Below are 26,238 nucleotides of genomic sequence, written 5' to 3'. Positions count from 1 at the left end.
AATATTACACTGCTATTGACCAGGATTCCTGTCTGATATTATACTGCTTTTAACGATGAATCCTGTCCAGTTTTATTCAACTTTTGACAAGGATTCCTGTCTATTGTTATACTGCTTTTGATATCGCGAAACGTCTTAGATAATGAAGATGTTGTAGAGAAGCGTCTAATTTGATGAGTTTGAAATATATAAGTTAAATGTTCTCCGAGTTGGTACACCGACTTTGCTATATTTTAAACCACTATCTTTTTTTATACTAATGATTCAACCAGCGCTTTAAGTATAGTATTACACATTCCTTTTAAAGAAGTGTGGCACACAGTTGTGCATGAATGACGATAGCTTATTTGTATACTCCCTGTGAGTGCATTAAAATAATTTAAATATCTGTATATTGTTTTTAATTTATAACACATATATGGCTTTAATGTTTTGCTATGTTTAATTGATTAATTGATTAGTATATATAGCCTAGTTGGAATAAATCACTATATACAGCAACAAATATTTACCTCTAATAATCAGTAGATTAATGGAATGAGAGTGTTGTAACAGCAATTTGACTGGATGAAGTGTATTTACCTAAGCAGGGGTTAGGCGCTGACTCTTTATCCTTTAATTTTGTTGAGTGTTAGGCTGGCCTGTTATAACAAATTTTTTTCCCCCACGACCACTGAATCAACTAATTTCAAAACTAGGATGGGTAGGAGCTTAGCTGAGCCAGGTATATGTCTGACAAATTTGACGACCACTGGACGTAAAACCGCATTCTACTTTTCAAAATAGTTCACTACCACTGTGCCATGTTTTTCCATAAAAATGGCATGATCAGTGCCGGAGAGAGAGAGAGAGAGAGAGAGAGAGAGAGAAACACCCGGGCCTCTCATAGTTATTGTTCAAACAAAATCTTTGTTTTATAAAATTAAAACGTGTTGTTCGGCCTCCCCCCCCCCCCCCCGTCGATCTTGGGCATGATCTGTGAGCCAGGTATTTGAAAGAAAATATAGTAGATGGATAGTAGATGGTCATGGACTACTTTTAAAATGCTAAAATGGGCTTAATGTGGATGAAAATCAGTTAAGTGGTTTAACCCGGATATGACTGGTTAAGTGAGCACGAACTCAGAAATATATAACTAATTATTCAGTATAAGCTTGTGAACTAATGGCTGATCTGGCTAGATTTACTGTAGAAAAATAAATATGGGGGTGGTGATGGCGGCAGTTGTGTCACGTTTTGGTGAGCTAGGTTTGTATTTTTCGACGACTGCTTAGCAAAAATTCACATCCCGATGAGCTAGTTCTTTTAGTTATTTAAATGTTTAATACGGGTTCAAAGTAGTTTAGTAAACAAGGATGTACGTTATCTATCCACGTCAGAATTTCTCATGTTAAAATTATAATAAAAAACAACACACACAAAAAAACCAAGAAACCCCCCAAGGATTTATTTTCATACATAGACTGTTTTAGTCTAAAATGTATCATATGTTTACTTTGTCTGTGCCTCAGAATAACATATTGAACTTACTGTCCAACTGAAATGTCCAGATTACGCATTTTTCACATTTTTTTTTACAGAACTCATTATCAAGTGTGTGTGTGTGTTCAGAGAGAGAGAGAGAGAGAGAGAGAGTGTGTGTTTTGGATTTTTAATGTAGCTTTAACAATTTTTCAATCTTATCGCTACGATGTCTGCAGTGCGACAGTTTATAGTGATGCACTGGGACATCGTGCCGCAGACATGTAGCATGATGTCCCACCCAGTTATATTATCCTGACACCAGACTGACCAGTCCTAACACTAATCTCTTAACGCTGAGCGCCTAGCGAGGCAGCTGTTATTACTATTTTTATAAGTCTTTGGTTTGACTCGGCCGGGGTTCGAACCTGCGACCGTCCGAATCCAAGGCCGACGACGCTCTAACCACTAGGCCACCGGAGTGGTCGATCGATCGATCAAGAGTAAATATTCGAATTGAAATGCGGTTCCTATTCCCAGCAGCGTCTCTACTCAACTTACATTTTATCAGTGATATATATATATATATATATATATATATATATATATATATATATATATATATATATATATATATATATATATATATATATATATATTGTTAAATAAATAAATAAATAAATAAATAAATGAGCAAGAGATAATGGATGTTCCATGTCAGACACAACGGATGACCTCCCTTACCCAAACGTATAGCAACGTCTGACAAACACGGCTACGGGCATTTGAAAAGCATTACCTGCAATCTACTGGAGCGTAGAACAGGTCTATTTTTAGAACTGTACAATTACAATCAATATTAATGACGTGGGTTCCAAACATGTACATTGAGAGTGTATGGTCGCCTGATTTTCTTCTTGCTGAGCCATGTTGAAGACGGTTACATTATATGTATTTCTACAGGCCATGTTGATGTTCTTCTTCACAGGTAAGAGTTAATAAATACGCATGTGCGTAATATAACACTTAAATGATTTATAACTAGTCTCATTTTGTGCTTCGGGCAGAGACAACTGTTGAAAAAGAGAGGGACTAGTGGTGGTGGCAGACACAAACATGCCAGGCAGATTCAGTTATATGACTTATATTTCAGAGAATGACCATATACACTGGTCAAGTCTTATCTGTGATTAGTTTGAGAAGGACGGGGTGGGTGAAAGGCATGACATGGGCGTGGTTGTGTGTGTATGTGTGTGGGTCTATATATGTGAAGAATGGGTTAGAATAGTCGTAAAACATTTTAGTGCGTGTTACTAATGCCAAAGATCTAATGTCAAAACCTTTGCCAAAACCACTGCATCATCCATACAACGCAATTTTGTGTGAATTTCCCATAAATTTTCCACCATAATTCTCATTATTCATCGTGTTACTTTTTCAGTGTATATCCACAGCTATTGTGCCAAATATAGCCGTCATCTAAGACGGTTAAAGGACATATGAAATACGATCAGTTCTGTCTTAAAGGTTACCTTTATAAAGTATTCACCTCTCTCAAGCGACCACATCTGATATAATCATTTGCATTTTATATTAGAAAGAAACCTTCATTATGAAGACACCTCTTTCTGGGGGCCACTTACTCATCACAGATGGCCTTTTCAGACACATTTGACTGTACATAGATGTCTCATGTGGTGGAACGACCCAACCAATAGTTTTGTCCCTTCCTTCACATTTTTATAACTTTTAATCGGTACCATTGTTATTATACTGATGTGCTGTTAAACCATCGTAATACATTGCCACAAATTCATCTTTAAAAACTAGCATAACCAGTGCACAACATTTTAGCTCTGTTCTACAGGAAAATCATTAATGCCATACCTTCGTTTCGTTACTATGGCGCCTAAAGTTCTGATCCTGTAACCGGTAGGTACAAACATTTGGTTGACACTGGTCTTTTGCTTCAAATTGTATTAAAATGTTCAGTCTGTTAACATGTATTTTCTGAAAATTTAATCTTAGTAAATATTTGTTTTGGAATAAATGCCAACATTCTATATGCAGTAAGTACTTACTCCGTAAATGACTGTCTCGGAGCCTTTTATTCATCAGCACAGAAAAAGGCTTACAGTGATAAAAATCGAGTCAGTCACCATTTTGAATGAGCACTTTCTACTTGGTTTACATTTGACACTTACCTCGGCTATTTCTGCAAGACTAACATTTGCTTCATATATATGCCGGTGCAGTAATTTTATAAAAAAAAGTCATACATTTTGTTCACAGAAAGAAACCCTATCCTATTAGAACTACATTGTTTATGTCTGCCACTGGATTGACCGTAAGATTGACAGAGATTCTTAGGAATGGAGAAAAAAGTTGTTTCATTAGTACCTCCTCGGTCAGTTCTTGTTTGGTAAGTAGCCAGAGTAGTCCGAATGGAAACTATCGACATTCATTAGAGGTATGATCTGTATGATTGGCCTTGATGTAGCGAATGATTGGTTTAATGTGATTGTTGAAAAAGAGTAAAACTATGGAAAGACTGGTTATTGTGAATAAGATTATTCTTCAATCACATATCATTACAGGTTTATAAAGAAGGTCGGAGAAACGAGAAATCCCAGTTTATTTACCTTTTCAATTTATAATTAGGCTTTTTCCCTGCGTTCCTCCCACACTTTCTTTATAACGAATAAATCCGAAAAACCCTAACCCATCTGTATTTTCCATAATTGGTCATGATTTAACAGATCCCACCCCAACACTTAAATCTCCACCAACTCGAAATAGAAGGAAATGAAAAGATAAAAGTGTGACATTATAGCTCGAATAGCACTAATTATTTGTATGCACTGGAGAACTGAGCGCCAAACAATTAAAGTGTATATTCAATGAGTGGCTAGGAAAGGTAATTATACGTGTTATTGTCTTGTAACATTTAAGCACGCAGTTCTTGTTTCATACACTTTGCGAAGAAATAAATCAATAAATAGATGTAATGTAGAGGAAGTTTTCAACGATAGGAAGCTGTTTATGTGTTAATTTGTGCAAGCTATATGTACTGATTTGTTTGTGATTGTGCACGTGCTGTTCACGGGATTGGAATTGATGCCATTAGACCCATGGCCAGCGATAACAATCTGTTGAATGATTAATTATTCACAAGATGGTCAAAATGAAGAACTTGCAAACAAGACTGTAAAGTAGTAAGTTCTAGTCAGTAGTTAAATAGAAACACGTTCAGTGGAGCCTGTCAGTCACCTATATATAATGCATTCTAATAACTCTTTCAGAGGCTTAATAATCTCCCTTTACAATTCTGAAGACATTTAGAGGGATTATTAACGAAAGAGTCCGTGCAATCTGAATATTTAAAACCGAATACCCAAAAATATATTGTTTGGTTAATCCCTTCTATAAACGTTTAGGATAGTGTAATTCACTTTATGTTTTATTACATACCTATTTGATCTGACATGGTTGAATTTGATCTGACATGGTTGATCTGGTGTTCCATACGGATGGTTTCTGTGTTTCCGTATCGTTCCCTGTTACCTTTAGACTCTTATAAAACGCAACAAGAAAAGAGTGAACACAACACGCTTTATAAAATTTAGCAAATAATGTATTACCCTAGAAAAACAAGGTGTAAATGAGGAAAAGAACTTACGGTTTTACAAATCAAATCCAAAAATAGTCCAAGAATTAAAAAATAGAAGTCCTTTAAATAAAAAGTCCTAAATGAATCTGAGTTGGAGTCCTGATACAAAAATCTGAATGGAGGACGTTGACGTATGTAATAGTCAGTGTTGTCCTTATGTGTCAACAGTTCTTTGTTGAACCACAGAAAATAATATACCAGTTTTGAATTCCGAATAAAATTTAAATAAATGTCTTTGTCCAAGAATTTTGCAGGGGCACTTAAATATTTCCAGAGAAAAGAAATAATAGTTCCATAAAATAGAATTTCAACTCAAACTGGTCACAACAAAACACCTTTAAGTGTTAATGGTTAACAGCTCAACTGACTAAATTCTCTATAGAAAAGAGCTAAGAAAAGAGCTATAGACTAACTTAAAGACACACAAGAGATTCCCGTATGAGGGTCACATGATCATGTTTCTAGAACAAGATAGAAGCTTTTTACATGCCTAACATCACGTACTCCCAGTATGGCCTAGACTATAACCAATTATTTTTACTCTGGGAAAGAATTTAAAAAGTTTATAAAAATTTTAAAAAATATTGTTTACTTCATCTCTAACTGATTTTGAATCAAGGTCAGGAACTAGGTCAGCATTAGATACAAAGATTATATTATTAGGTGTTTACGAAACAAAAGTCAGGTCAAACTAATTGCTGGAAAATGTCAAGTCCAGTAAATAAAGTTACACTATAATAGCATGTAATAGAATATAAAAAATTAAACTAACAAACAAGCAGTTACATTAAATGAATTATAAATTAAATGAAATACACATAACAACAATTGTCGTATGGCATGGTTTGAAATGCTCCCCCCACCCCCCGGTTAAGAGAACTAGAGCTCCTTTTACCACTATGAGTTCTCAGATTTAGCTGATGCGCAAAGTGACAGCAAACATAACAGAGAGGGAAAGATAAAGCACTTCAACGCTTCGGCCTTGTATCTGAAATCTTGTATGAAAAGTAAAAACAAAACCCACACACATTAAAAAAGAAAAGACTCAAGAAGTCATGTCCAGATTCAATGCATGGTTACAAATACCCACTATGTCATGAAAAATTTTAAGTTTTAACACTAGCCTGTTGAATTAGACAGCTATATTTGTGCCTTCCTGGTCACTATAAATAAACAGTACTCTACTCTTAACAGGTAGTACAATGCCAATACATAGTTAAAGGACGGTAACAGTATTATGGCTACAGCGTTATATCCTCAAATGAGTTTACTATCAGCCGCAAAGTGTTGAATTCTCGGCGCAAAGACTTTAAGAGGTTTAAGATACAGATATAGAATATTTTTTTAAAAATGGGGGGGGGGGAGGAAAGAGCCTGGAATTTACGTTCGAAGCTGGAAATTTTCTTTTCTTTAAACTCAAGGTAATTAATTTTTTCAACTAATATAATGCATATTATGGATTGGGGGTGGGAGTGTCTGCTATAAATCAGATCAAGAGTATTTTTTCAAGCTATTTGAGACCTGGAAGTTTTACCTTCGAATCCCAGATCCCCCCTCCAGAAAAGTATAAGGTCGGTCCCTAACACGTGCGTAAACTTCTGAACCAGTTCGAACTACCTCAGCTATTTCTGCGTGCCATAAATATGTTTCGGATTTATGTCGGTGCAGTAATTTACAGAAAAATCATACATTTGGCTTGCCCGAAAATTTTCCAAAAACAAAAAGGGAACAAAATCTATTCGAACGACCTATGTATTTCTACTGTTGGAATGATTGTAGGACTGACGGAGAGGTTGCGAAAGACAAAAAATAGTTTTATCACTCGTTACTTTTCTGTAATCATTGTTTCGTAGCCGCAATGTTTCGAATGGCACCTATAAACCTTCATACGTTTCGATGTTTTTAAAAACCGATCACTTCTATTTAGGTATTATGGGATTGCGAGATACATGCAAGATTTACTGACCCTCGATATTGAAGAGTTAGAAAACATGCAAAAACTACTAACCTCTGAAACTCAATATTTGACAACGGAAGTGCTCCAATGAGTACGGACAATTTTCATTTGTTTTAAAAACACATGTTAACCAATTGTTTGCGAAGAATTTTACTTATTTCAGATTGTAATCAAGGCATATGCTAGATTGGCTTTAGCAGTTCATCACAACAAAATGCATAATTTTTTGGCCAAGTGTTAGGTACTTTTTTTATTAAACTCTTTACATACACACGTGTCGTCATTGTTGCCCGACGTAGGGATAATATATATATATATATCCAAAATTAGATAGTAAATCGACAGATATCAGAGACCCATATTTAGTCGCCATTGTACACAGTGCTATACAATAAGTAGTTTAATGGAACGATATAGCGACTAACTTGAATCCCAAAAGATTATGTACTATGCCCATGTACATATATTTGATACAGGCAAATTCCGTTGGGAATACAGGCTTTGGTCTCCAAAATAAAGAACAAGGAAAACCCCTCTCACTGTGTTTAGACTCTAGGTCTTAAACCATGTAACAAAAAAAAGTGAAACCAACAACTTAAGTAGGTACAATAAAAATTGTATTACTCTACGTTACAAAGTCAAAACTTAAAAGAATTGTGCAGTATTGTGAATAACATCCAGAATAATTCTAAATGTCCAATCACGAGTCCAAAAGTTAGAATGTTCCGGATGAATTCAAATGTTCTTGAATATGCTTATGTACCAATAGTCTCGAATGTTTTCATGTACCAATATTCTTGAATATGCTGATGTACCACAATGATACAATCCAGTATGTCTTTATATGAGTTCTCAATAGTACCCATGTAGAGTTTAAGTCGAAAAAGTCAATGAGCACTTTGTAATTTCAATGAACAATTTAAATAAATAATTATACTCTAATTATATCTAAACACAACTATAAACTATGGACATAGATTCCCAAAGACTGATATGAAACAGGAATGAATAGCTGTTTACCAAATCACATACACCACACACATGCTCTATAATAATAATAATAATAATAATAATAATAATAATAATAATAATAATAAAGTATTTAATGTTACTCAAATGCACTCAGATAAATCTGATAATTTCAAATGAGTCTGAATATGTGCATACTTTACCACCAGTTTCCAGTGTCGGTTACAGACATGGGTCATCGGGCAGTAGTTTATTCACAACAGTTATTGTTTTTGTTCTCAACCATATATCAATCGGTCGTACGTGAGAACAATTCCCAAAACGATGGATAAAATGTCAGATCGGCTGCTCTATTCAAAACCTCGCAAAGTTTATTACGAATTAAAACGAGACGACTCTTTAAATGGACCACGGAAATTCCAACAAGCAAGGAACAAACGCAAAAATCAAGTAGGTACAACCCTCAATCATAACAATAGTCCGGTACACATTATAAATTAAATATACATAACAACTAAAATTACAAACATATTTCGCGAGAGGGATCTTGAAAGACTGGACAATGTTGTCAGGTAGAGCAGCGGTGACTGTGACCTGATTTTATCGCCAAACATTCACACGTTTACACTGTTTCTAGACCGCTCTGGTGGTCTAGTGGTTAGAGCGTCCGCCTCGGATGCGGGAGGTCGTGGGTTCGATCCCCGACTGAGTCATACCAGAGACTTACAAAAATGGTACTAACAGCTGCCTCGCTTGGCGTTCAGTATTAAGAGGTTAGTGTTAGGACTGGTCGGCCTGGTGTCAGGATAATGTGACTGGGTGGGACATCATGCTAGATGTCTGCGGCATGATGCCCCAGTGCTAGACATCACTATAAACTGGCACATTGCAGACATCGTAGCGATATGACTGAAAAATTGTTAAAACTACGTTAAAAATCAAAATCACATCACATCACATCACATCACATCACATCACATCACACTGTTTCTACATATATAAAAAGAGCGTGGGTTCGAGTCTTGGATTCGGCCAATGTTGGTATGTGAGAAAGCTTGCCGGTAGTTTCTCGTGGGTCGGTGGTTCTTCTCGAGGTTTTCCCGGGTTCTTCCTCCACTATTAATACTGACCGCCATGTATAGCCTATCGTGTGCTGAAAAATGGCGTTAAACCCAACAACAACAACTTATCCATAATTTGCCTTGACCTTGCTCTGAAGGACACTTTGGTACCCGAAACCCTTGAATATCGAATAAATTTAATTGAAAAGAATAAAAAATAAACTTTACATCGTTACCATAGTTTAGCAAGGAAATCTAGTTTGTGGAGTCCATCTCACATTTGTGCATTAAATAGTTGCTATTGAATATAGTTGCGATTGTAGTACACTCATTTATAAATATATATATCCAGTCCGCCTTTGCATACTATATGCAAGCCAATGTAACGAGGAAGTACATGATACAATAAGCTTCTTGGTTTTCGATTACTGTAGACGATTGCTTTTACATATATAGAGATTGGATAGCGTAATAGTGATATGGCGGATTGATATCATGCGTGCTCTGGGTCAGTCTTAGTCTTGCATCATGGCCCAATATGATATTATCGAATTGGCAAATATTGATGCAAAATCCCCGGCCCGTGAACTTATTCTGTCCTGCCCTCAGGGCAAATTACAAACAGTACAGAAATCTGGCACGTGAACTTTATTTATGTTAAGCAAATTAGTGTTTGCCGCCCTCGAGTGGTCTTAGAAAATGCAATCTGGCCCTTGGCCGAAAATGGTTGTGCACCCCTGTACTACAGTGAGCCAGAGAAGTAGGCTAAATTAGATTAGAAGATTAGTGCACGCGCATCCAAGTTATATAGTTACTTCCGTGTTCTCCAATTTCTTCCGCATAACTCCACTATCTCATGATCGAAAACAACTTGCTACACAGAGTGGAATCTACGTAAAGTAGTACTGTATAAACATCCACCCCCACCCCCACCAAAAAAAAAACAAAAACAACAAACAAAAACAAATTTCACAATTTTATGAATGTACTAGAACCTAGCTTAGTTTCCGTGTGTCTTGCAGTCTGATTACAAAGACTTCTCCATCCAGTATAGGAAGAATTAGCACTGAAAGTCTCTGCTGTATGAAAAGTTTGCATCGATTCGAATGGCGCATCAAAACATATTTCAGAGAAACTGGTGGGGTGGGGGTTCGGACCTTGCATAGAAGTTTTATTGTGGAGCGACAGGGGAGAAATAGAGTGAGTATCTGAGAAGGTTTAGTGTTATGTTACTTTCCTGAAGATTTTAAAAATGATTAATATCAGTGAGGATGTATTACTGCTAATTACTGCGATATTATTTTGTTTGAAGGAAATTTCCTTATTTTAGTAACCAGAGTTCACAATGAACTAATTTGGTTGTAATCAATCTTTATAAAATGTTCAGCACAATATCTGTAAAACAAATGCTGATAACTTTGATGCTTTGGTAACATGGTGTACTCTTAAATATTCCATTATGTTCGTTTAAAGCGCCGGGTATATTATACAACCCTCAACGTATCATTACATCTGTCCGTCTGTACGACATTTAATGCTATCGTCTTTAAACAGGTGAGCTTAAATCCACTAAACTTATGTTACGTTGGTTCACATGGTAAACATATGCGAAGGGAGTTTTATAATTTACTTCCTCCTCTAGGGTCCCTCGGCGGGGGTTGAATGGTCTAATGTACTAAATAAATCAATTACAGTGCAAGTTTTCTGTGTTTTTCAAAAAAAGCTGATATATACCGCCATAGCAGATGCACACAACATATATAACAACTTTAAGGTCACGACAGTCTGGGTTTCATTCCCAGATGGGTAGAATCATGAGAAGGTAGAAAAGAGGGTATCAAATTATTATTTTTCTAAGTAGGGAATATTCGGAAGTCTTGGAATTTGCGATGGCTAGCAATGAGAATCACTCCACCCGTTTTTTTAATAAAATCTTTTACAAAATCTATATATTAATTATGTGTCGTAGATTACTACTGCGTTTCCAATTACAGCACCCATGAATAATGAATTTTGTTATCGTCACCAAAAAATGACAGAAAAGTTAATGAAAGCTGTTCATACTTCAGATGGTGCCTGTACAATGCCCAAGGACTTTCAGAATTCTGACTGGATTGACAACAGACGTGGTAACATCACTTTCACCACATGGAAAATGACAGGTTGGGGTTTCAAATCCGTGGACGGTACCGTCATAGATGAGTGGGAGATCGTTGATAACGTCAACTTCGAATCCCGGGGCTACCTTGCGTTAAGGTTAGTGACTTACTATCACTTGGGTGTGTGACACGTATGTGGCTACGTAACTGCCTACTTATGTACCTACATACATACTTAAACACCTTTTTTAACATTTTTAAGTATCCCCAGTTTCTGTTTTCTCGTTCTCACAAATTAAAAAGTTGTTGATATATATATATATATATATATATATATATATATATATATATATATATATATATATATCCGCACGCACACTTAAAATTATTTACCCTTATGCACGTGTAATTATCTATGGTAATAACAGATGTTTCAAAGTAAACATAATAATAATATTAATAATATTAATGATGATGATGATGATGATGATGATGATGATGATGATAATAATAATAATAATAATAATAATGAGGACTTTGTATAGCGCCTAATCTTTAGAAGCTATAAGCGCTTTACAACATTAGACAAATCCAATAACATAAAAAACATACATAATGATATTATTACAAAAAACAAACATCACTCGAAATAAGTCTTTTTGTTGTGTTTTTAGGGGGCTAGAGCTGGTATCTGGGTAAAAGAAGAAATTAAGAAAACAGTATTTCTTCTTCAAATACATTTCCCTAACATAATACCTTAGGGAAACTACTATTACCTCGGAAATCCTGTCACCCAAAAGTTATCTGTTCACGTACGTGGTAGTTAGAGTGATCTCCCATTGATATGGGATTGGCGCTGAGGGAGTACAAATTTAATGCCGCAATCAGGGACTAGTACAAAAAATCATAAAAAATCAAATACACAAGTGAGGTCAAAAAGGTCCATATTTTTAGATACCTATATTAAAACAAAGCATAAGAATAGTATTCACTTGACCAGAGAAGTCCATGGCAGTTCATAGCAGAAGTTTATGCACCCCAACTCCTATTTTATACATGCATTTTTCATATCCAAAGGCCATTTTTGACAGCATATGGTGCTCACAGTGCAAACGCAAGTCCTTTCCCTAGATGAAAATTTTGAAAAAACATTGTCTACTAAATAGTTTGATGCAATTCAGAATAGTTGTCATCCAAGCTGTTTTTGAGATACTCTACTTGTCTTGAACTCACGTGTCTACTGCTATGGGAGGCTAGCTCTTCTTCCTAGCCGACTATTGGTATTTCACTATCAACATACTGCAAAGCAACAATGGAAGGTGTACATGCCTTACATCAATTTCAAGAACAACACAAGCCCGAAACACCTAGTTCACAAATATATCCATATCTATAAATAGTAAACAATAATAGCTGAAAAAGTCACACCATAGCCTTAAGTTAAGACATTTTCCAGGGGCCAATTTACGAAATTGGACCCTGCCACCTGAATCTCCTGAATATTTAAATTACTACTAATCCTTGTGTTGAGTAGCACGCTCTCTACATACAAAGAGGCCTTGCAATCTACATACAAGCAGTTTAGAAGTTTTCTACCTTAAAGCAAGTTGTTGGTGTGTTCATTTGGACGGGAACTATATTCCATCTATAGTTACGTGTCAGATTTACATATTATCGTCAGAAGTCAAAGGGCGTTAGTACTAGGGGTAATAAGGAGGATGGCGCAGAAACACATCTTGAGGGACAAGGATGTAGTTTGTAAGCTACGATTCGACACCAAATCACTTGCTGGGGAGCTAGATAGAGAGCAAAAGTCTCTGTTTCAGTCTCGAAAATCAGGATTATGGACAGGCTACAAAGGATCATTATCCCGTATCCCGTCCCAATCTCAAGAATTGGACAACGACTTGCCAACCAAGATAGCCCTGTTCCGTCACGACCTGATTCTGCTATATATCTCTGAGAGCAATGAATCACGACCACATTTAATCATACTGTATCAACCACCAGAAGAACGAACTTGGTCCAGTTTCATAAACCAGATTTTACAGACACTCTCATGAATCTGTCTAAAACACATAGTGCCCATAGACGCTCTCCTCGTACGTCGTCCAGCGTATTGCTTCAGTATCGAAGAGATGTCGCTTAACATTGTTCTCAGGCTCTTGCCACACAAAAGGAGTTTGCATGAGTTGATTATTAACTAAAAAAGAAGAATAAGAATCTACTTTCAAAATTACTTACACAGTATGTCAAAATTACTGACATTCTGAGTTGATTATATCCTCAGTTACAAGACCCAAGCATCATCTGACTATTTTTCTCGCAAAGACTTTAGTCGGAGGTTGTTTAAGTACCACCCACCGGTTTTCTATTTTGAAACCCCAGCAGTCGACCGAGATATCGCAGCTTTAGGAATGACAATGCCATCTTCTGTACACATAGATCTGCAGTCTTTTAACCACATACATTAGTTGGTGTGCAAGTTCGTGGCCGTGGGGTTCTATGTTGGGTCTATTATTTATGGCGATCTTTCAACACAAAGTTTCTTTTCCCACCTTGAATCTCACAGGACATGCGGGGGAGTCTGTTCTAGAACGTCCAGCATCTTAAACTGAGCTACCCAACACAGTCTGGCCAGTGCCGTAACAGCAGCTACGAACGTACAACCTGCGGAACAAGATTCAATGCTCTCTAATTCCACAATACTTAAAACCATCATAAGGTCAATCAAACTTGGAAACCTTAATCATCTAATCACCTCTTTATTGGTTAGGTTGACGAAAATCTTCAAACAAGCCATAAAGGAGACGGTCCATGTATTTACCGCAAACCACTAAAAACCCACCGCAAACCACATTCATTATGCATTATAATGTTAATTTATTTGTGAAAATATGTTGTAAGTAAAAAAAAAATATGAAACTTATCATATAATACATGAAGACATTTTGAAATGAGATTGTTAATTTTACACCGAATTTGATTTACAGCTGTAAAGTATTATTACCATGCCTGCATTTCCTTTTTTCATAATCATGAAACATCCATTACATTCATTAGATAATTGAAATAAGTAACTTTATTTGACTATTACTGAGTGTACTATAGTATATTTCAGTGCATTTTAGTAACTAGCTACGATGTCGTAACCTCAACGTCCATGAAGTTGGGGTACTACTATTAGTACGGTTTAGTAACTAGATGTGTATTTTTTTCATAATTATTATTTGATTTCCCCAAAAATTGTATTGTGCTGATGATTACTGTCTAGATCATTTATGTGAAGAAATAAAAGTGTTTATTGGATTTATGTGTGTCTTATTCTTTCATATTTATTTAATTGTCTACAATTTTTGCTAGTAATTCCATACCCTGCTGGCACGTACGAAAGAGGGGTTATTTAAACAGTATTTCACGACGAATAGTACTTGCTGTTTTTAACAGATGTAATGTAAATTTTAAGAGTTTTCATAAAAAGAGTTTGCCTCCTTCCCTTGAAATTTAGTAATGAAATTGAAATCATGAGGACAAATTCATTTTACATAAAGCCCTTGAGACCGGAATATTGATTACAGACTTCCACAAGTTATATCATATCAAAAGACCAGTTAGAAGCAATTTTCATTTTGCAATCTATGTTTAATTCAAATGGTTTTTAATTTCAGTTCTGCTTACTTGTCTTGTTGTAAATAAGTACCGCAGAGATGTTCAAAGGGAACTAAATCCTTGTATCTACCATCTCAATCTGCCATTTCATATCATCTGCCCAGAAGGTGTATGTCATTTTTTTAATGTAAAAACCAGAGAAAACAATATTTTTAACAAGACTGATTTGCAATAACAAGTTCTTACATAAGATTACAAACTTTAAACACGCACATACACACGCACAAACACACAATAGTTACACGTCAGAGTGGATCATCACGCAAAACACAAATACACTGCCTTTCTATGATGATTTATAATAAATGAATCATTGAATTAAGGAGGAGCTACAACTATACTGACAGACACTCGACTAAGAAGAAAAGAATTTAATAAAACGTCTTTTATTTACATATAAATACACATGGCAGTACCCCCCCCCCCACACACATTAAAATATTAATTCAGCATTGCAATAAGCAAGAAAATGAAATTAAGAACAGAATAAAGAATAAAGATACAATAAATTTAATAGACAAAATCACACGACTGTCGATTCATTTAAATTGCTCTTGTTTTTTCGCTTTTTGGTCTTGTCTGTTGGTTTGGCTTTCGAGCAACGTTCTTTGCGTCATTTGAAACATAATTTTCAAATGGTGGTTAAAATTGTTTCTGTTATGTCATTTTGTTTCTCGAATTCTTAAGGAATTTCATGAAAATATCATTGCGTTTCTCCTCAGTTTAACAACGCCATATTACTCTGTTGACGCAATATGCGGCATAATTTCGGTGGAAACAGTAGGCCTGATTGCTTTCACCATGTATATATTGCACATCTGAAATCTACGAACTGGAGATCTACTGGTTGAAATAAAAGCCGAATCAGCTAAGGGGTATGCCGTGGCATCCAGATACTGTTGTTTTGTGGGTTTTTTATATTTTTTTTTATTTAGTACCTTGTTCAATGATTTGGTATTATTGCTTGACTATAAGTCATCGTTGAGATTTTGTCTTCCTGGTTCATTTTACTTGGCAACACAATTTCTCTTTTACGTGGCTGTCATAATATTTAATGAAGAGAGAGTGGTCACGAAGAAGCTGCTTCATTTCCGATGATCCTGCCCCAATAAAGACGACGGAGCTGTCCGAGTTAACCAATCCAGCGTCGCCAAAAAATTGTATCTACGACTGTTCTCTTCAGATTACCAGTCACATCAACTTTTTTGGTATTGGAATTTAATGTTGTTTTTTTTGTTGTTGTTTGTTTGGGTTTTTTAATAAATTTTTTTTATGTTCTCTTTACATTGCACCCGAGATACATTTGGAACGAATATCTCTACAGTTCTGGTCAGGGCAGGTCCTTCATCTGTACAAAATAAGATATGCTTGTGTTGTCTTATTTCGACATTTCTGATGTTATTCTCGAGTTTGGCTGTAGTTGGGATAGTAATGTCCTGTGTTGTGTCATAACTTGCGTCTTTGTGCAGAATCACGGGTCGAAAAAAATTGGATGTTCACTGGTGTTTTTCCTTGTGATACTCTGGTTTCTGTATACAGTTTTTGTGAGATTATTTGTCCAGTGTTTTTTTCTTTCTTCTTCTAATCATGTAAGTCTGTTGTTTGGTTGTCAGTATATAACATGATGGATGGCACTTTTTCTGTTTTGTATTATTCACTCTACAAACGTATGTTTCTCTCATATACCAGTTATCTATAACATCTTGTCGGCAATATTTTCTAAGTGTTTTCGTTTCGTTATTTTCTTTAGCATTCTTCTCGATGCGTTTTTTCCTTGCTTGTTGGAAGTTCCGTGGTTCATTTAAAGAGTCGTCTCGTTTTAATTTGTAATAAATTTTGCGAGGTTTTGAGTAGAGCAGTCTATCTGATATTTCATCCATCGTTTTGGGAATTGTTCTCACGTACGACCGATTGATATATGGTTGAGAGAAAAAAAACACTAACTGTTGTGAATAAACTACTGCCCGATGACCCATGTCTGTTACCGACACTGGAAACTGGTGGTAAAGTATGCACATATTCAGACTCACTTGAGATTATCAGATTTATTTGCGTGCATATGAGTAATATTAAATACCTTATTGTATATATATGTATATATATATATATATATATATATATATATATATATATATATATATATATATATATATATATATATATATATATCACCCAAATTTTATGAGAAAAAAATGTGTAAATATATTTATAAAGGTGGTTTGCGGTAGGTTTGGGTTGCATTAAATAGATGGACCGCCAAAGAGACCAATTTCCATCTTTCACAGTTCAGCTAAAGCGGAGGAATTTTCAAGGCAATCAACAAGAAGATCGCAAGGACGCCCCTAGGACACAAGCCAGTGATGAGAAGTCCTACTCATTCTCCAACCATCGAAGACCACAGTTCTTTCGAACAAAATTGACAAGAGGAAGAGACTGGGCGATCCGTTTCGCCAGCGTTTCTCTCCGCGAGAGCCTTTCTATCTCAAAACATCATCATCACGTCGCCCTTATCACAGATTCCGGTGTGGGGTAAGTTCCAATTCTTTGCTGTCAAATGGGTCAAGATATGCCACGATGACCTATGGAACTGACATGTGGTTTCTGAGGGACTAAAATATCACTTTCAGCGCACCTCTTCCTTTGTCCAAGGTTCCCTCAGCTACAAACACGGCACTCTTTGCCCTGTCATTGACTTAAGCCTCTCAGTCAATTCATTTGCTTCTCTTCTTGACGGAAACACCACCATGGGTTTTGTATGCCATCCAGGAGAGAGACTACGTGATCAGTGTCGAATTGCAAGATGCGTTTTTTCACGTACCCATCACACGGCTTCTAGGACATTTCTGTGATTCGCCTAAAAAGACACCGTTTACCAGTTAAAGTCACTCCCATTAGGACTCGACATCAGTCCCTGGGGTTTCAATCGATTTATGGGTCGTGAAAATATCTCATATCTTGATCACCTCACCACCTCCATGGAGGCAACATCAACTACCTGGAGTTATATCTTGGAGAAGGACATGACATCCCTTGTTACTTTCCTTCTCAGCCTTGACTTCCTTGACAACAAGGACAAATCTGACCTAGTACCGTTTCACCATTTTCTTCATCTAGGTAAGGAGTTCAACATCCAGTAAACAGAATAGTCCTCCCTCACGAATGAGATCGAAAATCAGCACAATAATTGCTTCCTTGCTTATACGGGACGATCTACATGCCCTAGAATTACTTCCCTGTCGGGTTTGCACAATGCGGCAGCAGACCTCTTAATCATAGGTCATCTGTTTGTGCCCTAATTACGAATGATTCTGTAGTCTGAATGGAGGCAGTGACTTTGCCATTGGACCAACTTCTCATAATCTGCACAAATATGAGGTTCCACCTCAGACGATGGGACAACCTCACCTGGCTTACGTCGGGTATACCTCTTTGAGAAATCGCAATATGTATGGATGAGAGTACTGAGGGATTGAGGAAGGGAACCTTCAGTTGTTTTGGGATATTCTGGAGACGATATCTATTTCGAAAATTTTTCATGGTGGGGGGAATTCTCATTCTGTTCGACAAATTTACTGTGGTGACTTTTTTCAAACGCCAAGGTCGAACCAAGCCCCCAACCCAATGCGTTCCTGTTTGGGATTTTATGAAGTGTAGTAATGACAAATCCACGTTCAAGTTTGTCATATTCCAGGCCGGCTAAATGTATTAGCAGACTCATTGTCCCAGAAGAGTCAGCTAACACAAATGGAACGATCTAATTTCACTTAGTTATGTGACCAGTGGGATCAACCAATGGTAAACCTATTTTCGACAAAGTGGAATACCAGTCTCCCAATCTTTTGTCTCACCAGTCCTGAATACGATGGCCTGTGCAGTCGATGTTTTTTCTATAGATTGGAATGGCCTGGATGCATACGCTTACTCTCCAACACCTCTGATTCCGAAGGTGACACAGAAGGCAAGGGAATCGGAGTGTCGCCTCATCCTGATTGCTCCACTCAAACGAGGGTGTATCAACGACCTGGTCAATCTCGCAACAGAAATTTCCGGGAAACTTGAGATATTTCATCATTAAGCATGGTGGCAGGTGTTTCATCCCAACCCAGAGTAGCTGAACTTGCATGTCTGGACAAGCCATCAGGAACAAAGGGTTCTAAAAACCAGTGGTGGAGAATCTCTCAAGCGATATAACCCTTCACTTTTCGAAGTGCACTAAGGCAAATGGAAAATCTTCACACAGTGGTATGTCCAAGAACACATTATACCACTGCATACATCAATACCTCGAGTAGTTAATCCAGCTATGGCTCTTTGACAAGAAACCGTTAGCATCAAGCACAATCAAAGGCTACCGTTCCATGGTCACTGACACCCTGTGTCACCGTGGAAAAGAGGATATCAGACAACAAAAAACAAAAAAAAAAAAAAACCAAAAAAAAAAAAACCATCGTATCATCTATCCAATTTTAATTATACACATCCAAATACTTTGGCTCTTTGCCCATAGTGTAACCTATCATGCGTACTAATGTTGCTGAACAAGACTCCATTTGAACTGATCACAAGAGCCTTATTAGCTCACCTATCCTATAAGATCTGCTTGCAGTGGACCCAAACTACATTCAGGTCCGACAAGATTGGACAGTATCACCCTGGTTTCTTCTATAATACTTATCCGATCATAATAGATACACATACACCCTCCCAGCCTCTCCGCAGTTACGTCCATATAGAGGGTGTTTCTTCTGCTCTAGTACTGGATTATTCACGGGATTAGGCGCCAATCCTGTATCAAAGGGAGATTATTCTAACTGCCACCTTGTCGGGCCGATAACTTTTAGGTTTTAAGCAAAAATGTTTTGGCGAAGGAGGTCTGGATTTGCTAGGTAGTATTAGTAGTAAGTATTATTGACAAGACATATTTTACACCAAAAGCATATTTAGTTTTCCCGATTTCAAAATCTATTTGATTTGCTGTATACTCGTATACAAAATTTGAGTAATAATTTAAACTAGTGGTTTATTTTCTTGCAGGTCCCTTTCTACTTTTAAGGAACAAAACAAAACATGGTACAGCTACGTTTGTTTGAATTTCACAAAAGTGACAGACTTTTCCTATATGTATTACCAAATACACGGTAAGTACACACTTTATATTGTTAAGCATACTTAATTTGCTTTGTACGTTAGTTTAGTTTTTAAAACTTTTTATTATATGTAATGAAACAGTATATCTAGTGGCTGACCATGCCCAAAATCAGTGACAATTTTAGAAAACATTTTTTTTCCTTCTTTTCCTCAGAGTGAGAATCATTTTTTTAAGCGGAGTCAAGGACATTGTATTTTTTATAGCTAGACTACGTGATGATTGTCATACAAAGGACTTTCTAATTATAACTAAGATCTTTGTAGAACAATGTACTTCTGACCCTTATCTGGGGTCTCTTTTTATGTCTTAGTTTAAAATAAAAATCTTTATTTATATGAAAATTAGTCATTTGTCTTTTAAGATCTAGCAAAATCAATTTGTTTTATTGTTGTGTTCATAAATTCAATTGGGCTGGAACTTATTTCACCTAATTATTTAATTCAATGATTTTCTCTGAGTGCTCATACAAATTAATATTCTTGGACAGAGATATTTATAGTGAATTTCAAACCTGGAATTATATTTATGTGATTCAACAAAAGACTGTTGGTACAACAGCACAATACAGGCCACCACAGGCACATCAACACCTTTAGAGTTGGATTTAATTATTATTAGGACTTTTGGCTGTTATTCTAGGATTATTTTGGGACTTTGATTCACAATACTGTAAGTTTGTTTTTCATTTTCACTTTTGTATTCTAAGGAAATCAATTATTTGTTGAATTTTACAAAGCTTGTTGCTTTTCACTCTTTTCTGTTACTTATTTTAAGAGCATAAACTCATAACAAGACTTGTCAGGTAGATACGTACCTTCACTATATGTATTACCATATTCACGTTAGGTACATACTTTCACTGTGTGCATTAAATATACACCTTAGGTACAAGCTTTCACTATTTTTGTTACCATATTCAGGTAGGTAAAAACTTTATTATTATTATTAAATATAATGATGTTTTTGAACACAAAATAACAAAAACAAAACTGTTGTTTATACCTGACCATCTTTTTATTTACCAACATACCTAACTATCTACCTTTCATTATGTTTAAATTTGTCAATCACCACTATGCAGATAACTTTATGGCATGCAACATGTTAAATTCTTACACATTCTTTGAAAATCTACCCAGATGGATAATTTTGATATCCTGAAAATTTTGCTACTATTTATTATCTTTAGTCACCCTATATTGAAAAATAATAACTAAAACAAATCAGCATCTTTACCTACATTTTGATGAAAACCAGGACACTGGAAAAAATCATACAATAAATAAATGGAAAAGATGAACTAAAGATGAAAATATAGAGAAATTAGTGATAAAGACAGTTACACCAGGCAGTACATATAAAATGTATAGATTAACTCTTTGAGACTGCATTGAATTCAAATAAAAAAATTAAAAAAAATAACCCCAGCGCTTTTGGAAAGTGAGAAAATGTTATATAGTCCATCAGTACAGACATGTATTTAAGTAAATCTGTAGGTATGTACATATGTAGGTTGTGGCAGGACAATTATTACCTGGTCATTTACCCTCCTGGTCAGACACCCCCTAGTAAATTACCACCTGAACAACTACCCACTGGACATGGTTATTCCCTTGTATTAAGAATAGTGCATGGAGTGACTGTACAATTTTAATTACAAGAAAGTGCCTTCATGTGAGAAAGTGCTTTAATCTGTTGTTTACAGGTAATATATTGTATGTGTTATGTATATAGTAGGCAGCTTAAAGACAATACCTTAACAATTAGAGAGTTTGGGAACTTATCCTAACTAAAAGGAAGCTTGCCACTTAATTAAGGTGACATGTTGTTTACAGGTAATATATTGTATACATTGTACATGGACAATCAGAGAGCCTTTAGAACTGATCTAAATTATAAGGAAGCTCACCATTTGACTGAGGTCATAAAACCTGTTGTTTACAGGTAATATATTGTACATGTATACATATTTCCTGGACAAATGGTGAGCTTTAGAACTTGTCCAAGTTACAAAGAAGCTCACCTCTTAATTAAGGTCATACATCCTGTTGTTTACAGGTAATACATTTTATTGGAGCATGTTTTTGTTTGATTAAAGGACCCGAATCAATTTGTTATAACTCATCCACTTTTTCACATGAAGGCATCTTCTTATTATTGACATGGCCAACCTATGCACCATTCTTACTTCTAGTTTTACTTTTTTTGATTCAGTGTGTGTACCTCTTTTATGCAGAAGAATATCCATGTCATGTGGGTAGTTGTGAAGGGGGTAATTGACATGGGGGTACATAAATGGGGATAATTGACCAGGGGTGTGTGTAAATTGTAAGTGTGTGAAGTCCCTCAACTTATCTTCCACCATTCAAGCTAAAAACTGAAAACTTTCTTAAGCAGAATTTCTTTACATGGAGACTGTGCAGTTTTCAAAATATTGATTATGCCCTTTGGGGAGAGGACAGGTGAATGGAAATGAAACTAGACATATCTTTCTAATTATTGAAAAAATAATATACATACATACTTATGGATTGATTTATTGCTTTGTTTATTTATTTATTACAGAGCCAGAACCCCTGGCTGGTGGAGACAGAATAAAAGTATTTGAAAGAGATAATCTTACTAGTTTTACGGACATTTGCAATACAGATATTGTTACACCTGAACAGGAATTTTCTGTGATGGTTCGAAAAGGTGAGAAAAATTATCAGATTCTATTTAGCGCTATATAACTCCACTACTTGATTTTGTTATTTATCTTGAAGGGGCATTTTGCCAGGATTAAGAAATTTTTATCATAAATCTTTTGAGACTACCCTTTATTTGTCAACGAATGTTAAGAAATTTGCCAACATTAAGGCCTCTTTCGACCATTCCTTGATGTCAGCAGATATAAAGGACAGTGCTGACCATAAGGCCACATAAATTGCTTGAAGAGTGATTTTATTCAATTCAGTATGTCGTATGTTAATTCCGTTATTCAAATATTTTGATTAAAGACAGTATGCCATATGTCTATCATATATACAATCACTTTTATTAAGGACAGTGTGTCATATGTGTATCATATATACTATTAGTATTATTAAGTACAGTATGTCATATGTCATATATCGATCAATTAAACAATAACTTTTGCTAAGCACAGTATGTCATATGTCTATCACACATACAATGACTTTTATTAAATAAAGTATGTCATATGTTGATATACAGATACATTTGCTAGCACAGTTCATACAGTACATGACTCAACGAAATCTTCACAGTTATCATGTGAAATTTTGTTTATGACTTTTGTCAGCTTTTTGCCTGCACATTTCCAACCTAAATTCTTAGACTGAATGATAAAATGAAAACTTGACTGTGAGAAATTGAACTTTTATTCTGTTTTTAGTTCCTGTTTTGCATTTATCATTGTGTTGTATTTTTATAATAATGACCCAGTTTAAAAAACTCCCCATCCCACTTCTAGTTAAGGAAATGGAAAAGATAAGGACGAGCTGCCCAGATCCGTTGCTGAGAAAATTTGACTACAGGTATTATACCTCAGACCGCACGCTATCTTGTACACAAAACGGCAACTTGTGGGATGTATGCACAGACAGAACCATGATGACGTTTAATTACACAGCCTGTAATAAGACAATGGCATACTCTAGTAAGTATATACTCCCACATCTATCTCTCTCTCTTCAGTACCAATTACTGTATATTTAGATGCACACAAAACTAACTCATGCATACATGTGCACTTGTGTGCATGTACCTAGCTATACAGTTATAGTCAAGTCATATAATCTTCAAGTGACATATTTGTTGGAGGCATCCATATTCCAAAATGTAGAAGAAACAATGTTTGGTCCAATGTTTTGATTGTTAACAAAACTATTTACAGGAGCAACAAAGAGATTCCATTTATGTGTTGGCAGTACCACAGAATCTCGATGATCCAGATCTCTCCTAAGAGTTTAAAGGCACATTAGTCCCACTGACTGACATTCGAAATTACTGTCTATTAAATTTATTAAAGTCAAAAGTTTATGGAGGGAGGGAGCCATTGTTGAAGTAAAACTGTTTGAAAGCCATGGATCAACCTGGAGATCACTCCAGTGGCTTAAGTGGTTAGAGTGTCTTGGATGCAGGAGGTTGCATGTTCAAACCCTGGTCGAGTCATACCAAAGACTTATAAAAATGGTACTAACAGCTGTCTCACTTGGCAATCAGCATTAAGAGTTTAGTGTTAGGACTGGTTGGCCTGGTGTCAGGATAATGTGACTGGGTGGACATGATGCTACATGTCTGCAGCATGATGCCCCAGTGCTAGACATGACTATAAACTGCCACACTGCAACATCATATCGACATGACTGGAAATTTTTTAAAGCTACATTTAAAATCCAAATCACACACATGCACACTACCTGGGTAACATTCATTTTCTATTTTAAGTGAGTTGTAATATTTACAAATTCCATGATAAGTAGTAAAGTCACTACTGGAAAAAAAATCATAAGCTCTGTAAATAATTAGATTAGTTAGTTCACAGTTCGTGTAAATTTATTTTTCATAACATTTATTTCTTATGCGTCCTCTATTCTTGGTCAATCATACCAAGGTCTAGCCTCAAGAAAGTATGAAAATGGGTCAGAATGCCTCGTTTAAAGTTTTTTGTGAACCAACTTGAAGAAACATTCATGCACACTGTGCATGTATTTTCTTCTGGAGATATGTTTTCTTCAAAATTTAACTGTGAGTGAGCTTCACCTTTTTATTTGAGCAAGTGTCTGGATTGTTCTCACCAGTAGTTTGGAAGAAGGTTCTGTATGTATGGATGTCTGTATGTATGTATGTATGTATGTATGTATGTATGTATGTAATGTAATGTATGTATGTATGTATGTATGTATGTATGTATGTATGTAATGTAATGTATGTATGTATGTATGTATGTATGTATGTATGTATATGTATGTATGTTATGTATGTATGTATGTATGTATGTATGTATGTAAGTATGTATGTATGTATGTATGTATGTATGTTAAGGTTGATAAATGTCTTGTTGACTTTTATACTCTTTTATTGCAGAGAAAGGTGAAGCCTGGTGTATTGCTAGTGTTACAGTAAAAAAGGACACATACACAATGGTGTACAACCCTGATGATGTCGTGGATGATATCAACACATTTAGATTCACCTGCATTGTAAGCATATTTTTTTAAGTGAAGTGTCCATCTATCTTTACCTTAATCCTTCTGTCTGCCCCATGTGGTTGCACACATAAAAATACAAGTGGCACAGGACCTAAGATAATATGCTTAAAATTTAGGTGATTATTCTTTGCACAAAGATAGGACTTCATTATTTAGCAATTGTTTTATTTCTGCTTGCTGTTTTTAAATTCACTTTTCTTTTTCATTCTGTGAATAAAGAAATCCAAGGCTTCTTTGATTACAAATGTTCATGTGAGTTTTCTCTCTCTGCATTGCAAATGATGTTGTTGTTGTTGTGTTATAGGGTTTAATGCCATTTTTCAGCACAAGATAGGCTATACATAGTGGCCAGTATTAATGGTGGAGGAAGAACATGGGAAAAACCCGAAAAGAACCACCAACCCACGAGAAGCTACCGGCAAGCTTTCTCACATGTCCACATTGGCCGAGCCTGAGACTCAAACCCACACAGACAGAGGTGAGATGGCAGTGAGACAGCGCTTTAGACCACTCAGCCACTCAGGGTCCTCCATTGCAAATGAATTATACAGAATTATGCAAAAGACATGAAAGCTCATGTTCATCACCACACAATAAAGGCGTGGCATCACATTAACATCAAATCAACCAATACCAGTTGATGCTTTCCATTTTGTAATGTACCTGTGAACACCTGGTTGACCAGTCAAAACTGAGGCTTTGCAATAATTACTACTACATAATGTTGTGAAGAAAAAGAAAGAAAGAAAGAGAAAAATGCTTATGATTGTTTTAGATTGTAAACTTTGAAAACTGTAAACCATGACAAACTGACTCTTATTTCAGGCAATAGCTGATGATAGCATAGAGGCCAGCATGTCGCCCCAATTTTGCAGCTTGAATCAAACATCATATTCTCTTAGGACAGACACCACTGGAAAGAAAGTTGGAATCCAATTAACAAACAAAATTCTCGGTAAGCATAATTCATAAATCAAAATTATAAAT

General features: G+C 35.8%; 1 protein-coding gene across 1 annotated transcript; it reads left to right on the top strand.

Moving 5' to 3' along the window:
* The first annotated feature begins 2,222 nt into the window (after positions 1 to 2,222).
* On the top strand, positions 2,223 to 26,238 carry LOC149797719 (uncharacterized). The gene is made up of 7 exons (XM_089960471.1): positions 2,223 to 2,449; positions 11,188 to 11,374; positions 19,921 to 20,024; positions 22,601 to 22,729; positions 23,511 to 23,696; positions 25,127 to 25,242; positions 26,077 to 26,238. Exons 1-7 carry the CDS (start codon positions 2,389 to 2,391, stop codon positions 26,221 to 26,223), a joined length of 930 nt encoding a protein of 309 aa, XP_089816597.1. The 5' UTR covers positions 2,223 to 2,388; the 3' UTR covers positions 26,224 to 26,238.

This window comes from Sinohyriopsis cumingii, chromosome 6 (assembly GCF_028554795.1).
Source record: "Sinohyriopsis cumingii isolate HCF-2022 chromosome 6, ASM2855479v2, whole genome shotgun sequence".
NCBI lineage: Eukaryota > Metazoa > Mollusca > Bivalvia > Unionida > Unionidae > Sinohyriopsis > Sinohyriopsis cumingii.
The sequence above is the reverse complement of the archived record's forward strand: the minus strand, read 5'-3'. Positions and strand labels throughout refer to the sequence as shown.

What these genes read in the sequence shown, in the direction of transcription:
- LOC149797719 (XM_089960471.1), top strand. Translation starts at nt 2,389, where the DNA reads ATGTTGAAGACGGTTACATTATATGTATTTCTACAGGCCATGTTGATG. An exon ending in CGGGGCTACCTTGCGTTAAG is followed by an intron (nt 11,375 to 19,920) that starts GTTAGTGACTTA and finishes ATTTTCTTGCAG; the next exon opens with GTCCCTTTCTACTTTTAAGG. An exon ending in TAAGACAATGGCATACTCTA is followed by an intron (nt 23,697 to 25,126) that starts GTAAGTATATAC and finishes CTTTTATTGCAG; the next exon opens with AGAAAGGTGAAGCCTGGTGT.